Source organism: Cherax quadricarinatus, chromosome 23 (assembly GCF_038502225.1).
Source record: "Cherax quadricarinatus isolate ZL_2023a chromosome 23, ASM3850222v1, whole genome shotgun sequence".
NCBI classification, from domain to species: Eukaryota; Metazoa; Arthropoda; class Malacostraca; order Decapoda; family Parastacidae; genus Cherax; species Cherax quadricarinatus.
In genome coordinates this window covers 33,829,098-33,852,730 of record NC_091314.1, presented here as the reverse complement: position 1 = coordinate 33,852,730, position 23,633 = coordinate 33,829,098, and the positions used below count along the sequence as shown (strand labels likewise).

The following is a 23,633-nucleotide window of genomic DNA, read 5'->3' as shown; positions in this document are numbered from 1 at the left end:
GCTGTCTTTACCATGTATCTCACCATACTACAACACCACCTGTCTCTACCATGTATCTTACAGTACTTCAACACCAGCTGTCTCTACCATGTATCTTACAGTACTTCAATGCCAGCTGTCTCTACCATGTATCTTATCATACTACAACACCAGCTGTCTCTACCATGTATCTCACCATACTACAACACCAGCTGTCTTTACCATGTATCTCACCATACTACAACACCAGCTGTCTGTACCATGTATCTCACCATACTACAACACCAGCTGTCTGTACCATGCAGCATATGGGAATCTTTATTCAGGAAACGTTTCGCCACACAGTGGCTTCATCAGTCCAATACAAAGAGGAAGGCGTAAGGAGAGGAGGAGTATGAGGTGATCAGTCCCTCAGCCTGGAGTCGATGTGTTCAGTCCATCAATCTTGTAGAATGTACCAAATGGACTGAACACATCGACTCCAGGCTGAGGGACTGATCACCTCATACTCCTCCTCTCCTTACGCCTTCCTCTTTGTATTGGACTGATGAAGCCACTGTGTGGCGAAACGTTTCCTGAATAAAGATTCCCATATGCTGCATAAGTGTCTCAATCTTCAACTTGTCGGTTTTTCAAACCATTCATCACATGTCTGTACCATGTATCTCACCATACTACAACACCAGCTGTCTGTACCATGTATCTCACCATACTACAACACCAGCTGTCTGTACCATGTATCTCACCATACTACAACACCAGCTGTCTGTACCATGTATCTCACCATACTACAACACCAGCTGTCTGTACCATGTATCTCACCATACTACAACACCAGCTGTCTGTACCATGTATCTCACCATACTACAACACCAGCTGTCTGTACCATGTATCTCACCATACTACAACACCAGCTGTCTGTACCATGTATCTCACCATACTACAACACCAGCTGTCTTTACCATGTATCTCACCATACTACAACACCAGCTGTCTGTACCATGTATCTCACCATACTACAACACCAGCTGTCTTTACCATGTATCTCACCATACTACAACACCAGCTGTCTGTACCATGTATCTCACCATACTACAACACCAGCTGTCTGTACCATGTATCTCACCATACTACAACACCAGCTGTCTGTACCATGTATCTCACCATACTACAACACCAGCTGTCTGTACCATGTATCTCACCATACTACAACACCAGCTGTCTGTACCATGTATCTCACCATACTACTCTCAGTAGTAGTAACCAGTTACCAGTAACCAGTGTACCAGTAGTTGACTCACTACCAACCGTCTCTGCCTGAGTCACTGTCTGTATTCATATTGTGCTGACCACAGCAGTATTCAAAGACCCCCTCACATATGGGTACTGTGGGCGGCTAGTCAGTTATACGAGAGTGAGCAAGGAGATAGGCAGGCTGTTGGGCGCTCCCCACATTATCTGTAATTATACGTACTACCAGCCTACGTGAGTATTACTTTACCCTATCCACGTATCGAACTCCCACATGATAAATGGTGGCACCGGTGGGATGCGTGGATTTAAGTTTTTACGGGTAATTCAAGACGTTAGAAGACTGTTTGTGAGTAGCCGGCAGGGTCAAAGGTGAACCATCTCACCCACCAGCTACTCGCTCCCCTCACAACCTGCAAGCCTGTTGCAACCGTTTTTTCAAGCTTCCTGGCTTAGTTCGTGTGCTAATTGCTTCAATCTCCGAGGGGTTGACCCGGATTTTGCAATTAAGCCAGTCAGTAAGCCAGACTGTGAAAGTGAACGCCAGTCAGCCTATCATCCAGCCTGTCTCCTGTCATCCACCTGCTCCTCCGTGCTGTGTGCATCGTTACACGTCTTCCAGTCAGCCATTCTCGTGGGTTAAGCCAGTCAGCCAACCCAGCTTCTAACCCAGCTGAGAGAGAGAAGTAAGCCACACAGTAAGAAGTAAGCCAAATTCCTCTGAAGTATTGTCTATATTGCTTTGTGCTTGGATGCTAAGAGTGAATTTCACCATCCCTGTGGCATAGTGGCTTATCAAGCCACCTTCGTGGGTAGTGAGTGGAGTGCGCACCAGAGCGCCAGCGAGAGTCATCTCACCCACCGCTATACACTCTCCCTCCACCCACCCACCACTAACCACCCACCACCAGCCACCCACCCATCTACCTGTGGCTGTTTGCACCCTTGTACCGGGTCCTAATACTGTTTTGGCTCACATAATTGGTCAAGAGATGTAGCTGAGCTCCGACGATAAAGCCAATTATGCGAGTTCACCGAGAAAGCGCATTTCTTCACGACGACAGTGTGAGTGTCTGCGTCATCACCGCGCAGGACAACCTTCCTCATCACCAGTCATCACCTACAGACTTCAGTGATAATTTTCTGTTTAGAGACATTTTTCTTGCATTTCAAGACATTTGCGTGTGTGAGACATTTATAGTGAATTTCTTGTGTACTCTAAACCTTGTGTTTTCAGTGTAGACTCAGTGTTTCTTTGACTCGTTATTTTTGCAATATTTTTCAGTGTTATCGCTCATCTTCTATTTTTTTTTTGCCTTATGTCCTTGAGTAAGTTCCCTGAGATCATGTCCCAATCACTTTTGAATGTTCACTTAGTGTATCATGTCAGTCAAAGTCAATATGAATCAGTCCACAGTACCAACATTCCCTTACTGACTGAAAGACAATACCTAGCCCTTGAGCAATGTGTTTGTTCTCACAGCTTGTATCTGAGATTTGTTAAAGTGCTGCAAAATGTGAAGTTCAGATTAAGTTCCTATAGATCTGTGAATTACTTATTAACGTAGCCGAGCGGTCAGGCACTAGTATACTGTCACTCCTGTCTGGACTCCAGCCACAATATCATGCACGCAGGATAGTGCGACTACTATCCTTGCGATGGCGACTTGTTCAAGTATTCGTTCCTTCCCAGGGGACGCTTTGAGAAGAACTTTACTTGCAACGAGTTATGCCATCTCTTGCTGATGCCACAAGCCGTTGCAGAAAGACGTTTCTGTGGCTAGTGTGCTCACTTGAGTGTTGTTGTTGTCCCTTGTGTTTCAGATTGTGATCCCATCCTAGTTGACAGTAATCAGTGCATTGTAAGAAGTTATTTCTCGAGTAACTTTCACATGTTAACGCTTGTAAGTGTAGTTTCTTTATAGTTGATACCTCGTGTCACTGTGTGCGACTCAGAATAACCGGGGGGAGTCATCCACTCCACCGAGTTTGTTCATTCCTCCAGTAAGAAAGAACCGATACCTTGTATTCTGTATAGATGAATAATTACAGTATCAACTTATCAGTATTCAAGAATTTTATTTTTTTGTGTTCACGTTCTCTCCGCATTCTGAGAGTTAACAGTCTAGATTTGAGTGCACCGAATCTGCCTTTCTGTTAAACACTCTTTCTTTGTATATATTCCTTCCTCAGAATCCGTAGATCACATGAATATAGATCGATCGATCAAATTTTTTTTATCACTTCTATTGTGTAATCTCAACGTTGAGTTTCATTCGATGAGTTGTGCTATATTATACCTTGTATTGCATTACAGTTTCAGTTACGTAAGCTTCCATTCCAATGTTCTACTTATGTATGTTATAATGTTTAATTGTTGTGTACTTTGACATTGTATAGAATCAGCCCAAGCCGTACACCTGCCATCTCTAGTTTGTATTAGTTGTATGTCTGGACGACATACGTTAGCGTCGCCGAGCTCTCAGTAGTAGTAACCAGTTACCAGTAACCAGTGTACCAGTAGTTGACTCACTACCAACCGTCTCTGCCTGAGTCACTGTCTGTATTCATATTGTGCTGACCACAGCAGTATTCAAAGACCCCCTCACATATGGGTACTGTGGGCGGCTAGTCAGTTATACGAGAGTGAGCAAGGAGATAGGCAGGCTGTTGGGCGCTCCCCACATTATCTGTAATTATACGTACTACCAGCCTACGTGAGTATTACTTTACCCTATCCACATATCGAACTCCCACATGATACTACAACACCAGCTGTCTGTACCATGTATCTCACCATACTACAACACCAGCTGTCTGTACCATGTATCTCACCATACTACAACACCAGCTGTCTGTACCATGTATCTCACCATACTACAACACCAGCTGTCTTTACCATGTATCTCACCATACTACAACACCAGCTGTCTGTACCATGTATCTCACCATACTACAACACCAGCTGTCTGTACCATGTATCTCACCATACTACAACACCAGCTGTCTCTACCATGTATCTCACCATACTACAACACCAGCTGTCTGTACCACGTATCTCACTATACTACAACACCAGCTGTCTGTACCATGTATCTCACCATACTACAACACCAGCTCTCTGTACCATGTATCTCACCATACTACAACACCAGCTGTCTGTACCATGTATCTCACCATACTACAACACCAGCTGTCTGTACCATGTATCTCACCATACTACAACAGTACCCATATGTCTTTACCATGTATCTCACCATACTACAACACCAGCTGTCTGTACCATGTATCTCACCATACTACAACACCAGCTGTCTGTACCATGTATCTCACCATACTACAACACCAGCTGTCTTTACCATGTATCTCACCATACTACAACACCAGCTGTCTGTACCACGTATCTCACTATACTACAACACCAGCTGTCTGTACCATGTATCTCACCATACTACAACACCAGCTCTCTGTACCATGTATCTCACCATACTACAACACCAGCTGTCTGTACCATGTATCTCACCATACTACAACACCAGCTGTCTGTACCATGTATCTCACCATACTACAACAGTACCCATATGTCTTTACCATGTATCTCACCATACTACAACACCAGCTGTCTGTACCATGTATCTCACCATACTACAACACCAGCTGTCTGTACCATGTATCTCACCATACTACAACACCAGCTGTCTTTACCATGTATCTCACCATACTACAACACCAGCTGTCTGTACCATGTATCTCACCATACTACAACACCAGCTGTCTGTACCATGTATCTCACCATACTACAACACCAGCTGTCTTTACCATGTATCTCACCATACTACAACACCAGCTGTCTGTACCATGTATCTCACCATACTACAACACCAGCTGTCTGTACCATGTATCTCACCATACTACAACACCAGCTGTCTGTACCATGTATCTCACCATACTACAACACCAGCTGTCTGTACCATGTATCTCACCATACTACAACACCAGCTGTCTGTACCATGTATCTCACCATACTACAACACCAGCTGTCTGTACCATGTATCTCACCATACTACAACACCAGCTGTCTGTACCATGTATCTCACCATACTACAACACCAGCTGTCTGTACCATGTATCTCACCATACTACAACACCAGCTGTCTTTACCATCTGTCTTACAGTCTACTTCTATTAAATCTTTCCACTGTCTTTCGCTGTCTTGTTTATTGTCATTATCATCCTTTCTTTTGCTGTCTACTTCTGTCTTTCATTCACATTCTTTCCTGTCCTTGCTTCTCTCTCCCATCATCTTCCTCTCTCATAATAAATAAGAAAGAAGGAACACTGCAGCAGGCCTACTGGCCCATGCGAGGCAGGTCCAATTCTCCTACCGGCTTAAGCCAACTCCCTAACCTAGTCAGGTCAGGTCAGGTCATATTCACTTAAGGAAGGAGCACAGAATCTGACCTAGTAGCACAAGCTAGTCAGGTCCAACTCGCACTCAACCACACCCAAAATTAATTTTTCACGACCCTCCAGAAACTGTAGCTAAACAGATTCTGTGTCTGATGTTTCTAATCTTATATCTTATCTAAATCTTGTATTTTATATCTTGTCTAAATTATCTCTGACGTACATCGCCACTCCACTACCCTTCCTGTTGACCCTATCAGTGTGGAAAGCATTTCTCTATCTTTCAAGGTGAACCAGGTCTCTGTTATACCAATAATATCTATATTACCTGCACTTGCAAGTAATCTTAGCTCGTCTATCTTATTTGTTAGACTCCTATTATTTGTATAGTAAACCTTAAGGGAGCTAGTCACTCGTTGCCTTCTACTATCTCTCTTTGTTGAACAATTGCTTTGCCTTTACTAGCAACTGTATTTTACATATTGTCTTTTAAACATATTCCTGAAGTATCCTGATAATATCTGCTGTTTTCAACCCTAATACCGCATCCTGATTGTTTCCCACAAACACCCATACCTCTATAATATATCAGTTTAAAGTCCTAGACAAGTCATCAATTACCCTCTCAATCAAATTGTCTAATGCAACCACTCCAGCCCCAGAGAGATGAACCCCATCCCTTGCATACATATCACGTTTGCCATAGAATTTGTCCCAGTTATCAATGAATGGGATTGCAAGTTACTTGCAGTACCTGTCTAGCCAGTAATTTATACCAATTGCCCTAGACATCCATTCATTGCCAACTCCCCTTCTAGGTAAGATGCTACATATGACTGGGATCCCACCCTTAGACCTGACTACTTCTATGGCTGACCTGTACTTATCCAGTAGCTCCTGTCTCCTGCCCCTCCTGATGTCATTACCCCCAGCACTAAGACAGATAATGGGCTTGTTCCCATTACTTGACATAATATAATCCAACCTGCTGACTGTGTCCCTAACACCAGCTCATGGGAGGCACGCCCTCTGTCTGACCTTCCTATCTCTGTTACAAAAAGCATGGTCCATATATCTTACCTGAGAGTCTCTGACAATCAGAATATTCTTACCTTGAGTAGCAGGGAAGTCAGAGGTACCTTTAACCTTACTGACCTGTCTCTTCTTTCTATCACAGTAATTCTTTCATCTTTATTTCTCATCTCTATTCCTTTCCCTTTTTCTTCCTATCTTTACCCTACTCTTCCTACCTTCCTTCACCCTACTCTACCTACCTTCCTTCACCCTACTCTACCTACCTACCTTCCTTCAACTTATTCTACCTACCTTCCTTCACCCTACTCTACCTACATACCTTTGCCCTGCTCTACCTACCTACCTTCACCTTACTCTACTGACCTACCTTCACATTACTCTACCCACCTACCTTCACCCGACTCTACCCACTGTCCTTTACCCTACTCTACCTACCTTCCTTCACCGTACTCTACCTACCATCACCCTACTGTACCTACCATCCTTCACCCTACTCTACGTATCTTCCTTCACCCTGCTCTACCTACCTACCTTCACCCCACTGTGCCCACCTTCCTTCACCTTGCTGTACCTACCTACCTTCACCCCACTGTGCCCACCTTCCTTCACCCTGCTCTACCTACCTACCTTCACCCCACTGTGCCCACCTTCCTTCACCCTGCTGTACCTACCGTCCTTCACCCTACTGTGCCTACCTTCCTTCACCCTACTGTGATTACCTTCCTTCACCCTACTGTGCCTACCTTCCTTCACCCTACTGTGATTACCTTCCTTCACCCTACTCTACGTACCTTCCTTCACCCTACCTACCTACCTTCACCCCACTGTACCTACTTTCCTTCACCCTACTGTACTTACCTTCGTTCACTCTACTGTGCCTACCTTCCTTCACCCCACTGTACCTACCTTCCTTCACCCTACTCTACCTACCTTCCTTCACCCTACTCTGCCTACCTTCCTTCACCCTACTCTGCCTACCTTCCTTCACCCTACTCTGCCTACCTTCCTTCACCCTACTCTACGTACCTTCCTTCACCCTACTCTACCTACCTACCTTCACCCCACTGTACCTACCTTCCTTCACCCTACTGTACTTACCTTCCTTCACCCTACTGTACCTACCTTCCTTCACCCTACTGTACCTACCTTCCTTCACCCTACTCTACCTACCTTCCTTCACCCTACTCTACCTACCTTCCTTCACCCTACTCTACCTACCTTCCTTCACCCTACTCTACCTACCTTCCTTCACCCTACTCTACCTACCTTCCTTCACCCTACTCTACCTACCTTCCTTCACCCTACTCTACCTACCTTCCTTCACCCTACTCTACCTACCTTCCTTCACCCTACTCTACCTACCTTCACCTTACTGTACCTATCTTCCTTCACACTACTCTACGTACCTTTCTTCAGGTGGCCCGGTGGCCTGGTGGCTAAAGCTCCCGCTTCACACTCGGAGGGCCCGGGTTCGATTCCCGGCGGGTGGAAACATTTCGACACGTTTCCTTACACCTGTTGTCCTGTTCACCTAGCAGCAAATAGGTACCTGGGTGTTAGTCGACTGGTGTGGGTCGCATCCTGGGGGACAAGATTAAGGACCCCAATGGAAATAAGTTAGACAGTCCTCGATGACGCACTGACTTTCTTGGGTTATCCTGGGTGGCTAACCCCCCGGGGTTAAAAATCCGAACGAAATCTTACTCTACCTACCTACATTCACCCTACTCTACCTACCTTCCTTCACCCTTCTCTACCTACCTTCCTTCACCCTACTCTACCTACCTTCCTTCACACTACGCACCCAATCTCACTCTAGCTCACCTCCTTCCACCCCACTCCCACCCACCCACATCCACCTTTACTCCACCCACCTCCTCTCAATCTCACCTACCACCTCCCCAATCTCTACTCCACCCACCTCCCTCTCACCCCCACTCCCACCCACCTCCTCCACCCCACCTCCATCTCCCTCCAATCCCACTCCACCTGCACCCTCCTTCACCCCACTCCACCCACCTCCTTCCACCCCACTCCCACCCACCCACCCTCCACCCCACTCTACTCCACCTCCTCTGACCCCACTCACCACTCCTTCCACTTCCACCCACCCACCCTCTCAATCTCCCACTCTACTCCATCTTCCTTTGATCCACCTAGCCACCTCCTTCAATCTCACCCACCCACTGACCTTCACCATCTACCCACTCCTTCAATCTCACTCTGAGCCACCTCTCCTTCAATCTCACCCCCACCCACCAATCCCACTCCACCCACCTTCCTCTTCGACCCCACTCCCACCACCTCCTTCAATCTCTACCCCACCCACCTCCTCCACCCTGACTCCACCCATTTTCCAATCCCACCCCACCCACCCACCCTCCAACTCACTCCCACCCACCTTCCTCAACTCACCCCACCCACCTCAACCCACTCCACCCACCCACCTCAACCCACCCCACCGCACCCTCCCTCCACCCCACTCCCACCCACCTCTCCACCCTAATTTACCCACTTCCTTCAATTTCTCACATTCCTTCAATCACTCTACGTCTACTTTTCCTTCAATTTACTCTACTCCACCTTCCTTCACCTGCCTCTACCCACCTTCCTTCCACCCCACTCTGGCCCAATCTTCCTTCAATCTCTACCTACCCACCCTCCTTCAATCTCACTCCACTCCACCTTCCTTCCTCTAATCTCACCCCACCTCCTTCCTTCACCTGCCCCACCCACCTTCCTTCAATCTCTACCCCACTCCACCCCCATCCACCCACCTCCTTCACCCCACCCCACCCACCTCCCTTCACCCACTCTACCCACCTTCACCCTACCTTCACCTAATTCCTCCTTCACCCTTGCCTACTCCACCTTCCTTCAATCTCTAATTTCCACCTAATTCCTCCTTCAATCTCTAATCTCACCCTTCCTTCAATCTCTGACCCCACCCAATTCTCCTCTCAACTTCACTCCCACCCACCTCCTCTCAATCTCACTCCACCCACCTCCTTCCATCCTCACCCTACCCACCTTCACCCTTGCCCCACCCACCTTCCCACCCCACCTCCACCCACCTTCACCCCACTCCCACCCAATCTCCTCTCACCCCACTCTACCCACCTTCCTTCACCTTGCCCCACCAACCTTCCTTCCACCCTACTCTACCCACCTCCTTCACCCTACTCCCACCTACCTCCCTTCATCTCTACTATACCCACCTCCTTCACCCCACTTTGCCTACTCCTTCCTTCACCCTTACCCACTCCACCTTCCTTCAATCACTCCCACTCCAATCTTCCTTCCACCTGCCCCACTCCACCTTCCTTCAATCTCTACTCCACTCCACTCCTTCCTTCAACCCACTCCACTCCACCTCTTCCACCCCACCACCCCTCCCTTCCTCTTCACCCTACCCCACTCCACCTTCCTTCCACCCCACTCTACCACCCTTCACCCTACTCCACCTAATCTTCCTTCCATCTCACCCACCTCCTTCCACCCCACTCCCACTCCACCTCCTTCCACCCTGCCCCACCCACCTCCCTTCACCCTACCTACTCCACCTTCCTTCACCTGTTCACCCACCTTCCTTCACCCCACCCACCCACCTTCACCTCACTCCCACCCACCTCCTTCAATTCGCCCACCTACCTCCTTCACCTCACTCCTACCTACCTTCACCCATACCTACCCACCTCCTTCACCCCACCACCCACTCTCCACCCTACTCTACCCACCTTCCTTCACCCCACTTCCACCTACCTTCCTTCACCTTGCTCTACTCCACCTTCCTTCACCCTACTCTACCCACCTCCTTCCACCCTACTCACCCACCTTCCACCCTACTCTACCCACCTCCTTCCACCCCCACTCCCACCTACCTTCCCCACCTTGTTCTACCCACCTCTCCTTCCACCCTACACTACTCTACCTTCCTTCAATCCCACTCTACCCACCTTCCTCTCAATCACTTCCACTCCACCCTTCCTTCAATCTCACTCTCACCCACCTTCCTTCAATCTCACTCCACCCATTCCTTCCTCACCTGCTCCACCCACCTCCTTCACCCCACTCCCACTCCACCCTTCAATCCCACTCCCACTCCACCTCCTTCACCCTTGCTCCACTCCACCTCCTCTCACCCTGCTCTACCCACCTCCTTCACCCCACCCTACCCACCTCCTTCCAATCCCACCCACCTTCCTTCACTTCACCCACCCACCCCTTCACCCCACCTTCCACCACCTTCCTTCAATTCCACTCCACTCCACCCTCCTTCACCCTACTCTACCCACCTTCCTTCAATTCCACTTACCCACCTTCCTTCAATTTACTTCACTCATCTTCCTTCAATTCAATCTCTACTCCACCTTCCTTCAATCTCTACTCCCACCACCTCCTTCACCCTACCCCACTCCACCTTCCTTCAATTCCCACCCTACTCCACCTCCTTCACCCCGTCTCCACTCCACTCCTTCATCTCATCCCACCTACCTCCTCTCACCCTGCTCACCTACTCCTTCCACCACCCCACTCCACCTTCCCACCCCACTCTACCTACCTTCCTTCACCCTCACTTCCACCTAATCTTCCTTCAATCTTACTCTACCTAATTCTTCAATCCACTCCACCTTCCTTCAATCTCACCCTACCCACCTCTCCTTCAATTCACTTCACCCACCTTCCTTCATCTCACTCTACCCACCTTCCTTCAATCTCTGACCTCTACTCCACCTCCTTCACACTGGCTCACCCACCTCCTCAATCTCTACCTCCCACCACCTCCTTCACCCCACTCTACTCCACCTCCTTCACCCCACCCTACCCACCTTCCTTCACCCCACCCACCCACCTTCCTTCACCCTACCTACCCACCTTCCTTCCACCCTACCTCACCTAATTTTCCTTCACCCTACTCTACCTACCTTCCTCTTCACCTTGCTCTCCAGCCTCCTTCACCCCACTCTACTCCACCTTCCTTCCACTCTAATACACTTCACCCACCTTCCTTCAATCTCACTCACTCCACCTTCACCCCCACTTCACCCACTCCTCCCTCAATCTCTGTCTACCCACCTTCCCTTCACCCCACCACCCACCCTCTTCAATCTCTACTCACCTACCTCCTTCACCTTGGCTCCACTCCACCTTCCTTCAATCTCTACTCTACTCCACCTCCTTCCACCCTGACCTCCCACCCACCTTCCTTCAATCTCTACCCCACCCACCTTCCTTCACCCCACTTCCACTCACCTTCCTTCACCCCACTCCACCCACCCCTCACCCCACTCCCACCCCTTCACCCTACCTACCCACCTCCCTTCCACCCTACTCCACCCACCTTCCGCACCACTCACCCACCTCCTTCAATCCAATCTCACTCCACCTCCTTCAATCTCACCCACCCACCTTCCACCCCACTCCCACCCACCTCCTTCCACCCCACCACCCACCTTCAATCCTCCCCACTCCACCTCTCTTCAACCTCACCCCACCCACCTTCCCTTCAATTCTGCCCTACCCACCTTCCACCTCACCCCACCCACCTCCTTCAATCTCTACTCCACCCACCTCCTTCAATCCCACTTCCACCCACCTCCCACCCCACTCCACTCCACCCTCCACCCCACTCCCACTCCACCTCCTTCACCCTACCCTACCCACCTCCACCCCACTCCACCCACCCTCCTTCAACCCACTCCCACTCCACTCCTTCCTTCAACTCACCCCACCCACTCCTCCACCCTGCTCCCACTCCACCTCCTTCCACCTCACTCCACCCACCTCCTTCAACTTACTCCACCCACCTTCCTTCACCCCACCCCACCCACCTGACCTCACTCTACCCACCCTCCTCTCAATCCCACTCCCACCCACCTTCCTCTGACCCTACTCCCACCCACCTCCTTCAATCTCTGATCCACCACCTTCCTTCAACTCTGCCCCACCTACCTTCCTTCACCCCACTCCACCCACCTTCCACCCCACTCACCCACCTTCCTTCAATCCCACCACCACCTTCCTCTTCAATCTCTACTCTACTCCACCTTCCTTCACCCCACTCGACCTACCTCCTTCCTGTTCTTACCCACCTTCCCTTCACCTTTGCTCCCACTCCACCTTCCTTCCATCCCACTCTACCCACTTTCACCCCACCTCTACCCACCTTCCTTCACCCTACTCACCCACCTTCCTTCACCTTTACCCCACCCACCCTCCTCTCCACCCTACTCCCACCTACCTTCCTTCACCCCACCCTACCACTCCTTCACCCCACTCCACCCACCTTCCACCGTACTCTACACCTCCTCTCTCACCCTGCTCCCACCCACCTTCCTTCCAATCCCACCCTACCACCTTCCCACCCCACTCTACTCCACGTTCCTTCCACCCTGCTCTACCCACCTTCCTTCCACCCTGCTCTAATCTACTCCTTCCTTCATCTTGACCACCCACCTCCCTTCAATCTCTACCTACTCCACCTTCCAACTTCACTCCACCACGTTCCTTCACCCTGGCTCCCCACCCACCTTCCTTCACAATCTCTGGCTCTTACTCCACCTTCCTTCACCCTCACTCCACCCCACCCTCCTCTCACCTTGCTCACCCCACTCCTCTTCAATCTCACTGCCTTCCACTCCTCCTCTGACCTCACTCCACTCCACCTTCCTTCCAATCTCACCCCACCCACCTTCCTTCCACCCCACTCTACCCACCCTCCTTCACCTGCACTCCACCCACCTCCTTCAATCTTACTCCCCCACCCACCTCCTTCCACCCTGCTCCACCCACCCCAACCCACCCACCCACCCACCTCCTTCACCCCACCCACCTTCCTTCTTCACCCTACTCTACCTACCTTCCTTCAATTCTACCCTACCTACCACCTTCTACCCTACCACCTTCCTTCACCCACCCCACCACCTTCCTTCACCCCACTTCACCTACCTTCCTTCACCCCACTCTACCCACCTCACTTCAATCTCTACCACCTTCCTCACCACCCTACCACCTTCCTTCACCCCACCCTACCCACCTCCCTTCACTCCACCCTACCTACCTTCACCCCACCCCACTCCACTTCCTTTCCAATCTCTACCCTACCCACCTTCACCCACCCTACCCACCTTCCCCTCTCTCTCTCTCTTCTCTCTCTCTCTTCTCTTCTCTCTCTCAATCTCTACTCCCACCTTACCTTCCTTCACCCTACTCCATCGACTCTCCTTCACCCTAATTTTACCCACCTTCCTCCACCGTACTCTACCCACCTTCCTTCACCCTGCCTCACCACCTTCCTTCACTGCACTTCACCCACCCTTCCTCTCACTGCACTCCACACCCTTCACTGTACTCTACCCACCCCTCCACTGCACTCCACCCACCTCTTCACTGCACCCACTCCTCCTTCACTGTACCCCCACCCACCTCCTCACTGCACTCTACCCACTCCTTCACTGCACCCCACCCACCTTCCTTCACTGTACTCCACCCACCTCTTCACCGTACCCACCCACCTCCTTCACCTGCCCCACCCACCTCCCACTGTACTCACCCACCCTCCTTCACTGTACTCCCATTCACCTTCCTTCACTGCACTCCACCTACCTCCTTCCACTGTACTCCACTCTCCCTTCACTCACCTCATCTACCCTCCCCACTGCACCCACCCACTCCTCCTTCACTGCACTCTACCCTCCTCACTGCACTCTCACCTCCACCTTCCACTGGGTAATCACCCCACTCCACTCCTTCACCTGCACCCCATCTTAATTCTCCTTCCACTGTACCCACCCACCCCTCCACTGCACTCCCACCCACCTCCCCTTCACTGTACCACCCACCCTCCTTCACTGCACTCCACCCAATTCCTCCCTTCACCTCACCCCACTCCACCTTCCTCTCACTGGTAACCCACCTTCACCGTACCCCATCCACCCTTCCCTTCACTGCACTCCCACTCCACCTCCTCTCACTGTACCCACCTCCTTCACTGTACTCCATCCACCTTCCTTCACTGTAATTCTACCCACTCCTTCCTTCAAATGTACTCACCCACTCCTCCCTTCACTGTACCTACCCATCTTCCTTCACTGTACTCCACTCACCTTCCTTCCACTGTACTCCCCATCTGACCCCTTCACCTGTACTCCACTCCACCTTCCTTCACTGTACTCTACCTACCTTCCTTCACTGCACTCTACCTACCTTCCTTCACTGTACTCTACCTACCATCCTTCACTGTACCCACCCACCCTTCCTTCAATCTTACTCTCTACCCACCTTCGCCCACTCCACCCACCCACCTCCACCCATCACTCCACCTCCTTCACCCCACTCACCTACATTCCCTTCACCCTACACTACCTTCACCCCACTTGACCCTACCTTCACCCCCACTCTACCTACCCTTCCTTCAATCTCACTCCACTCCACTCCACCACCTTTACTCCAATTGCTCCTTCCTCCTTCAATCTCTACCTCTACCCACCTTCCTTCCACCCCACTCCACCCACCCACCTTCAATCTCACTCCCACCCACCCTTCCTTCAATCTCACCCACCCACCTCCTTCAATCTCACTCCCACCCACCTCTCTTCAACTCACTCCCACGTCCACCCACCCTCACCCTCACTCCCACCCACCTCCAATCCACCCCACTCCACTCCTCTCACGCTGCACCACCCATCTGACCTCCATCCCACTCCCACCCACCCACCTCTCCACCCCACTCCACCCACCCTCCTTCCAATCCCACCCACCCACTCCACCACCCCACTCCACCCACCCACCACCCCCACTTCCACTCACCCTCCTTCAATCTCACTCCAGCCACCTTCCTTCACCCCACTCTAATCTACCCACTTCAATCTTATTCCACTCCACCTTCCTCAACTCACTCCACTCCACCCTCCTTCCACCCCACTTCCAACACTCCACCTTCAATCCCACTCCCACCCCACCCTTCACCCTACTCCACCTACATCCTTCACCCCACTCCCACCCACCTCCTTCCACCCCAAGACCTTCCACCCCACTCTACGCCCACCTTCCTTCACCCTTACTCCACTCCACCTTCCTTCACCCTGCCTCCACCTCCACCTTCCTTCACCCTCTACTCTGCCCACCTTCCTCTCAACTTACTCTACCCACCTTCCTTCACCCCACTCTACCTCCTTCCCTTCAATCTCTGCTCCACTTGCACTCCTTCACCCTACCCCACTCCACCTTCCTTCACCTCACTCTCTACCTACCTTCCTTCAACTTGCCCCACCTACCTCCTTCAACTTAGTCCGCCCACCTCTCCCACCACTCCCACCCATCTTCCACACCCACTCCCACTCCACCTCCTCAACTCTGCTCCCACCCACCTTCCTTCACCCCATCACCCACTCCTTCAATCTCACTCCCACCCACCCTTCCTTCACCCTGCTCCCACTCCACCTCCACCCCACTCTACCCACCTTCCTTCAATCCTGCTCCACTCCACCTCCTTCACCCCACTCACTCCACCTTCCCTTCAATCTCTACCCACCCACCTTCCTTCACCCCACCCTACCCACCTTCCTTCACCCCACTCTACTCACCTTCCTTCAATTCACCCTACCTACCCTTCAATCTCTGCTCTACCTACCTTCCTTCACCACTCCCACTCCACCTTCCTTCACCCTACTCCCACCCACCTTCCTTCACCCTAATTTGCCTACCATCCTTCACCCTACTTTACTCCACCTTCCTTCACCCCACCCTACCTACCTCCTTCTCATCTCTACTCTACCCACTTCCTTCACCTGCTCACTCACCACCTCCTTCAATTCTACTCTACCTACCTTCCTTCACCCCACTCCCACTCCACCTCCTTCACCCCACCCACCCACTCTTCCTTCACCCTACCCCACTCCACTCCTTCCACCTCACTCTACCTACCTTCCCTTCCACCTTACTCCACCCACCTCCTTCAATCTCTGCTCACCTAATTCCTCCTTCAATCTCACTCTACCCACCCACCTCCTTCAATCTCCCACCCACCTTCCTTCCAATCTCTACTCTACCCACCTTCCTTCAATCCCACCTCACTCCACCTTCCTTCACCCCACCCTACCCACCTTCCTTCAATTTGCCTACCCACTCCTTCCTTCACTGCACTCTACCCACCTTCCTTCACTGTACTCCACCCACCTTCCTCACTGTACCTACCACTCCTCCTTCACTGTACTCCCACTCACCTCCTCACTGTACCCACCCACCTCCTTCACCGTACCCACTCCTCTCACTGCACTCCACCCACCCTTCCCTTCACTGTAATTCCCCACCCACCTCCTCACTGCACTCCACCCACCTTCTCTCCACTGTACCCCACCCACCCTCCTTCACCCTGCACCCACCTCTCCTTCACTGCACCCACCCACCCTCCTTCACTGCACCCACTTGACCTCTCACTGCACTCTACCCACCCTCCTTCACCGTACCCCACCCACCTTCCTTCACTGCACTCCACCCACCCCTTCACTGCACTCTACCCACCCTTCCCTTCCACTGTTCCACCTTCACTGTACCTCATCCTTCCTTCACTGTACTCTACCTACCTTCCTTCACTGTACTCTACCCACCCTCCCTTCCACTGCACTCCACTCCACCCTTCCTTCACCGTAATTTACCCACCTTCCTTCACTGTACTCACTCCACCTTCCTTCACCGGGTACCACCCACCCTTCCTTCACTGCACTTCACCCACCTCCTCACCGTACCCACCTTCCTCTCACTGTACTCCACTCCACCTTCCTCACTGCACTCACTCCACCTTCCTTCACTGTAATTTCCACCTACCTTCCCTTCACAGTACTTCCACCCACTTTCCTTCACTGTACCACCTTCACTGTACTCACCCACCTCTCCTTCACTGCACTCACTCCATCTCCTTCACTGCAGATAATTCTCCTCTCACTGTAATTCACCCACCTTCCTTCACTGTACTCTACCTGTTCCTTCCTTCATCAGACTCCACCTTTCACTGTACTCTACCCACCTTCCTTCAATTGCACTCACCCACCTTCCTTCAATTCTACCTCACCACCTTCCTTCACTGCAATTCCACCCACCCTTCCTTCACTGTACCTACCCACCTCCTTCACTGCACTTCACCCACCTTCCCTTCACTGTACCCACCTTCCCTTCACTGTACTCCACTCCAATTCTCCTTCACTGTACTCTACCTACCTTCCTTCACTGTACTCTACCTACCTTCCTTCACTGTACTCTACCTACCTTCCTTCACTGTACTCTACCTACCTTCCTTCACTGTACTCTACCTACCTTCCTTCACTGTACCTACCTTCCTTCACTGTACTCTACCTACCTTCCTTCACTGTACTCTACCTACCTTCCTTCACTGTACTCTACCTACCTTCCTTCACTCACCCACTCCACTCTCCTTCACTGTACTCTACTCCACTCCTTCACTGTACTCACCCACCTTCCTCTCAATCTCCACTCTACCCACCTCCTTCACCTCCCCACTCCACCCACCTCTTCCTTCACTGTACTCTACCCAATTCTCCTTCATCAAAATTCCACCTTCCTTCACTGTACTCCCCCACCTCCACCTTCCTTCACTGCACCTACCCCACTGTACTCCACCCACCTCCTCTCACCGGGTACTCCCACCCACCCCTCACCCCACCTACCCACCTCCACTGTAAAATTTACCCACCTCCTTCCACCCCACCCACCCACCTCCACTGTACCCACCCACCTCCTTCACTGTACTCACCCACCTCCTTCACTGTACTCTACCCACTTCCTTCACTGTAACGGTGTGTTAGCTGTGACCTGTTTGTTAGTTGTGACCCGTATGTTAGTTGTGACCCGTATGTTAGTTGTGACCTGTATGTTAGTTGTGACCTGTATGTTAGTTGTGACCTGTATGTTAGTTGTGACTTTGTTAGTTGTGATCTGTGTGTTAGTTGTGACCTGTATGTTAGTTGTGACCTGTATGTTAGTTGTGACCTGTATGTTGTGACCTGTATGTTAGTTGTGACTTTGTTAGTTGTGATCTGTGTGTTAGTTGTGACCTGTATGTTAGTTGTGACCTGTATGTTAGTTGTGACCTGTATGTTAGTTGTGACCTGTATGTTGTGACCTGTATGTTAGTTGTGACCTGTATGTTAGTTGTGACCTGTATGTTAGTTGTGACCTGTATGTTAGTTGTGACCTGTATGTTAGTTGTGACCTGTATGTTAGTTGTGACCTGTATGTTAGTTGTGACCTGTATGTTAGTTGTGACTTGTATGTTAGTTGTGACCTGTATGTTGTGACCTGTATGTTAGTTGTGACCTGTATGTTAGTTGTGACCTGTATGTTAGTTGTGACTTGTATGTTAGTTGTGACCTGTATGTTAGTTGTGACCTGTATGTTAGTTGTGACTTGTATGTTAGTTGTGACCTGTATGTTGTGACTTGTATGTTAGTTGTGACCTGTATGTTAGTTGTGACCTGTATGTTAGTTGTGACCTGTATGTTAGTTGTGACTTGTGTGTTAGTTGTGACCTGTATGTTAGTTGTGACCTGTATGTTAGTTGTGACTTGTGTGTCAGTTGAACCTGTATGTTAGTTGTGACCTGTATGTTAGCTGTGACCTGTGTGTTCTGACCCGTGTGTTAGTTGTGACCTGTGTGTTCTGATCTGTGTGTTAGTTGTAACCTGTGTGTTAGCTGTGACCTGCGTGTTCTGACTCGTGTGTTAGTTGTGACCTGTGTGTTCTGATCTGTTAGTTGTGACCTGTGTGTTAGCTGTGACCTGTGTGTTCTGACCCGTGTGTTAGTTGTGACCTGTGTGTTCTGATCTGTGTGTTAGTTGTAACCTGTGTGTTCTGATCTGTGTGTTAAATGTGACCTGTGTGCTAATCGTGACCTGTGTGTTAGTTGACCTCTGCGTTACCTGTTAACTGTGACCTGTGTTAGTTGTGACCTGTGTGTTATTTTTGACTTGTGTGTTAGTATGACCTGTAAGTTGTGACTTGTGTGTTGTGACTTGTGTGCTAGTGTGGCCTGTGTTAGCTGTGACCTGTGTTATTGTGGTCTGTGTTATTGTGACCTGTGTTAGTTGTGACTTGTGTGTTAGTTATGACTTTTGTGTTAGTTGTGACTTGTGTGTTAGTTGTGACTTGTGTTGTGACCTTTGCTTTATTGCGACCTGTGTTAATTGTGACCTGTGTGTTAGTTGTGACTTGTCTGTTAATATGACCTGTGTTAGTTGTGACGTGTGTGTTATTGTGACCTTTATGTTAGTTGTGACTTGTTAGTTGTGACTTGTGTGTTTGTTGTGACTTGTATGTTAGTTATGACCTGTGTGTTACTTATGACCTGTGTGTTGTGACCTGGATCGGTGTATGGGTGAATCAATTCATCTCTGGCTTCAGGTATGCAAGATTTCAACTACCTGTCATCCAACGATCTGGAGGTGACGCTGGAGGTGGGGTGTGACAAGTACCCTCCAGCCTCCTCCCTCCAGCAGGAGTGGCTGGATAACAAGGAGGCTCTCATGGAGTACATGTGGCAGGTTAGTCATGACACTGCCAGCGAAGGAAGTGCCACGTGGCACTCTCCCTCGTAGAGTCATGTGTCACTTCCCTTCGTATCAATGTAATCTTAAGTCATGTCGACGGAAATGTCATATCATCCTGGCATAACTAATGGCTAATATCCAGTATTTTTCATCTAACTGCTGGTGTATATTCCACAGGATATATACACAGAGGGTGTATGTATATCTTTCAGTGTATATATATATATATATATATATATATATATATATATATATATATATATATATATATATATATATATATATATATATAACTCAAATGTTATTACTATTTTAGGTATTGAAGCATTTTTGAAGTTTTTTTGTAGGGGAGAACTGTAGCCTAGGTAGCCTAAATATATCTTAGTTACCCCATAATTCTTGTATGAGCCGCAGTACACTTGACAACTGAAGACAAGACACACGTTGCAGCATAAACTTGAACCCTGTACAGCTTTATTAAGTCACATTTCGTTGTGTGTAGAGCTTTATTAAGCCACGTTTCTTGACGAGCAAGGTGTCTCTCCCTCCAGTAGTTTCAGCCGTCTGCATGGTGCACTAGGCTTTAAACCTAACATATATTTTGCATGGGAAATTTGAAGAGCATTTTGTGTTATGTTGTGTCAGACACACTTGGGCGTGAAGGGCGTGGTGAGGGACTCGTTGACAGGTCAAGGCATCCCTAACACACTCATCCACGTCAAGAACATCACTCGCATCAATGATACCCACGTCAGAGATGAAGATATCAACCACGACGTTACTTCAGGTACGATGCATCACACATTGTGTATATATATATATATATATATATATATATATATATATATATATATATATATATATATATATATATATATATATATATATATACGCACACACACACTGTATGCCTGAGCCATTCGAGTTTCGCGCTTTCTTGTAAATATTGCAATAATAATAATAATTCTGTTGGTTTGTGTATTAAACAAGGAAGTCAGTTTTATATTATCAATAATAAATCTTAGTGAGTCTTCATCTCAGTAATTCATTACGTATAAACATTCGTCAGTGTATGAATAATCCCACAAGACACAAACACCAGTAGCAACCAGTGAAGAGGCGGGGCCAGGAGCTGTGACTCGACCCAGGCAACCACAACTCCTCAACCTTCGTGTTTATGTCGCCTTGTGATTTATTCAAACATACTTAGCCATAGGGGTTAACAGCGCCTGTGGAGGCGATCAGGTTTGATCCAAGGAACGGGAGGTTAGCTTCACTTCCTTGAATCAAGAGCTCCTCGTCAGGATAAAGTCGGTCTAAACATGAAGGAGCAACTCAATTAAAATAGTGATTTATGTTTTTCTGTGTTGATCAGTGCACAACGGTGACTACTGGCGACTATTGGTACCTGGGGACTACGAGGTGACTGCTACAGCTGAGGGTTACCTGCCTCTCACTCACACCATCACAGTTACCAACCCGCCTCACCAGGAAGCACTCAGGAGAGACTTTGATCTAGCACCGCTACCAGATGACTCCATGCTCCGCCAGGTGACGGTAAGTCACCCCCTTAATGTTCCTCCAGGTGACGGTAAGTCACCCATCCATGTTCCTCCAGGTGACAGTAAGTCACCCCTCCATGCTCCTCCAGGTGACGGTAAGTCACCCCCTCCATGCTCCTCCAGGTGACGGTAAGTCACCCCTCCATGCTCCTCCAGGTGACGGTAAGTCACCCCTCCATGTTCCTCCAGGTGACGGTAAGTCGCCCCTCCATGTTCCTCCAGGTGACGGTAAGTCACCCCCTCCATGCTCCTCCAGGTGACGGTAAGTTACCTGGCGGAGCAGCAACACTAGCACTAGCAGCAGCAGCAGCACTAGCAGCAGCATTAGCAGCAGCAACATTAGCAGCAGCACTAGCACTAGCAGCAGCAGCACTAGCAGCACCAGCATTAGCAGCAGCAACACTAGCAGCACTAGCAACAGCACTAGCAGTAGCAGCAGCAGCACTAGCAGCAGCAGCAACACTAGCAGCACCAGCAGCACCAGCAGCACTAGCAGCAGCAGCAACACTAGCAGCAGCAGCACTAGCAGCAGCAGCAACACTAGCAGCAGCAGCACTAGCAGCAGCACTAGCAGCAGAAGCAGCAACACTAGCAGCACCAGCAGCACCAGCACTAGCAGCAGCAGCAGCACTAGCAGCAGCATTAGCAGCAACACTAGCAGCACCAGCAGCAACACTAGCAACACTAGCAGCACCAGCAGCAGCACTAGCAGCAACACTAGCAGCAGCACTAGCAGCAGCACTAGCACTAGCAGCAGCACTAGCAGCACCAGCAGCACTAGCAGCAACACTAGCAGCACTAGCAGCACCAGCAGCAACACTAGCAACACTAGCAGCACCAGCAGCAGCACTAGCAGCAACACTAGCAGCAGCACTAACAGCAGCAACAGCACTAGCACTAGCAGCAGCACTAGCAGCACCAGCAGCACTAGCAGCAACACTAGCAGCAACACTAGCACTAGCAGCAGCACTAGCACTAGCAGCAGCACTAGCAGCAACACTAGCAGTACTAGCAGCAGCAACAACACTAGCAGAAGCACTAGCAGTACTAGCAGCAGCAACACTAGCAGAAGCACTAGCAGTACTAGCAGCAGCAACACTAGCAGAAGCACTAGCAGTACTAGCAGCAACACTAGCAGAAGCACTAGCAGTACTAGCAGCAGCACTAGCACTAGCAGAAGCACTAGCACTAGTGTTAGCAGCAGCAGCACTAGCAGTAGCACTAGCACTAGCAGCAGCAGCACTAGCAGCAGAAACACTAGCAGCAGCAGCACTAGCAGCAGCAGCAGCATTAGCAGCAACACTAGCAGCACCAGCACTAGCAGTAACAGCAGCAGCACTAGCAGCACCAGCAGCAGCACTAGCAGCAGCAGCACTAGCAGCAGCAGCACTAGCAGCAGCAGCACTAGCAGTAGCAACACTAGCAGCACCAGCAGTAGCAGCACTAGCAGCAGCAGTCGTGGTGTGTGGTGTAGTAACATCAACAAGGGTAGTCTGGCTACACAGACCGCCAACCTCAGCTACTGCAGCGCTAGCACTAGCAGCAGCAGTCGTGGTGTGTGGTGCAGTAACATCAACAAGGGTAGTCTGGCTACACCGACCGCCCACCTCAGCTACTGCAGCACTAGCAGCACTAGCAGCAGCAGCACTAGCACTAGCAGCAGCACTAGCACTAGCAGCAGCACTAGCACTAGCAGCAGCACTAGGAGCAGCAGCAGCAGTCGTGGTGTGTGTAGTAACAAGGGTAGTCTGGCTACACCGACCGCCCACCTCAGCTACTGCAGCACTAGCAGCACTAGCACTAGCAGCAGCAGCAGTCGTGGTGTGTGTAGTAACATCAA

The 23,633-nt window shown here is 50.0% G+C and overlaps 1 protein-coding gene across 1 annotated transcript in view; it reads left to right on the top strand.

The window, feature by feature from the left end:
• Positions 1 to 23,633, top strand: part of LOC138853133 (carboxypeptidase E-like) — a 164,446-nt gene that overhangs the window by 112,610 nt on the left and 28,203 nt on the right. Inside the window, exons 8-10 of the mRNA XM_070088070.1 lie at positions 20,086 to 20,225; positions 20,877 to 21,018; positions 21,607 to 21,788. Coding sequence (XP_069944171.1) covers positions 20,086 to 20,225; positions 20,877 to 21,018; positions 21,607 to 21,788 — 464 coding nt within the window. The remainder of the gene's footprint in view (positions 1 to 20,085; positions 20,226 to 20,876; positions 21,019 to 21,606; positions 21,789 to 23,633) is intronic.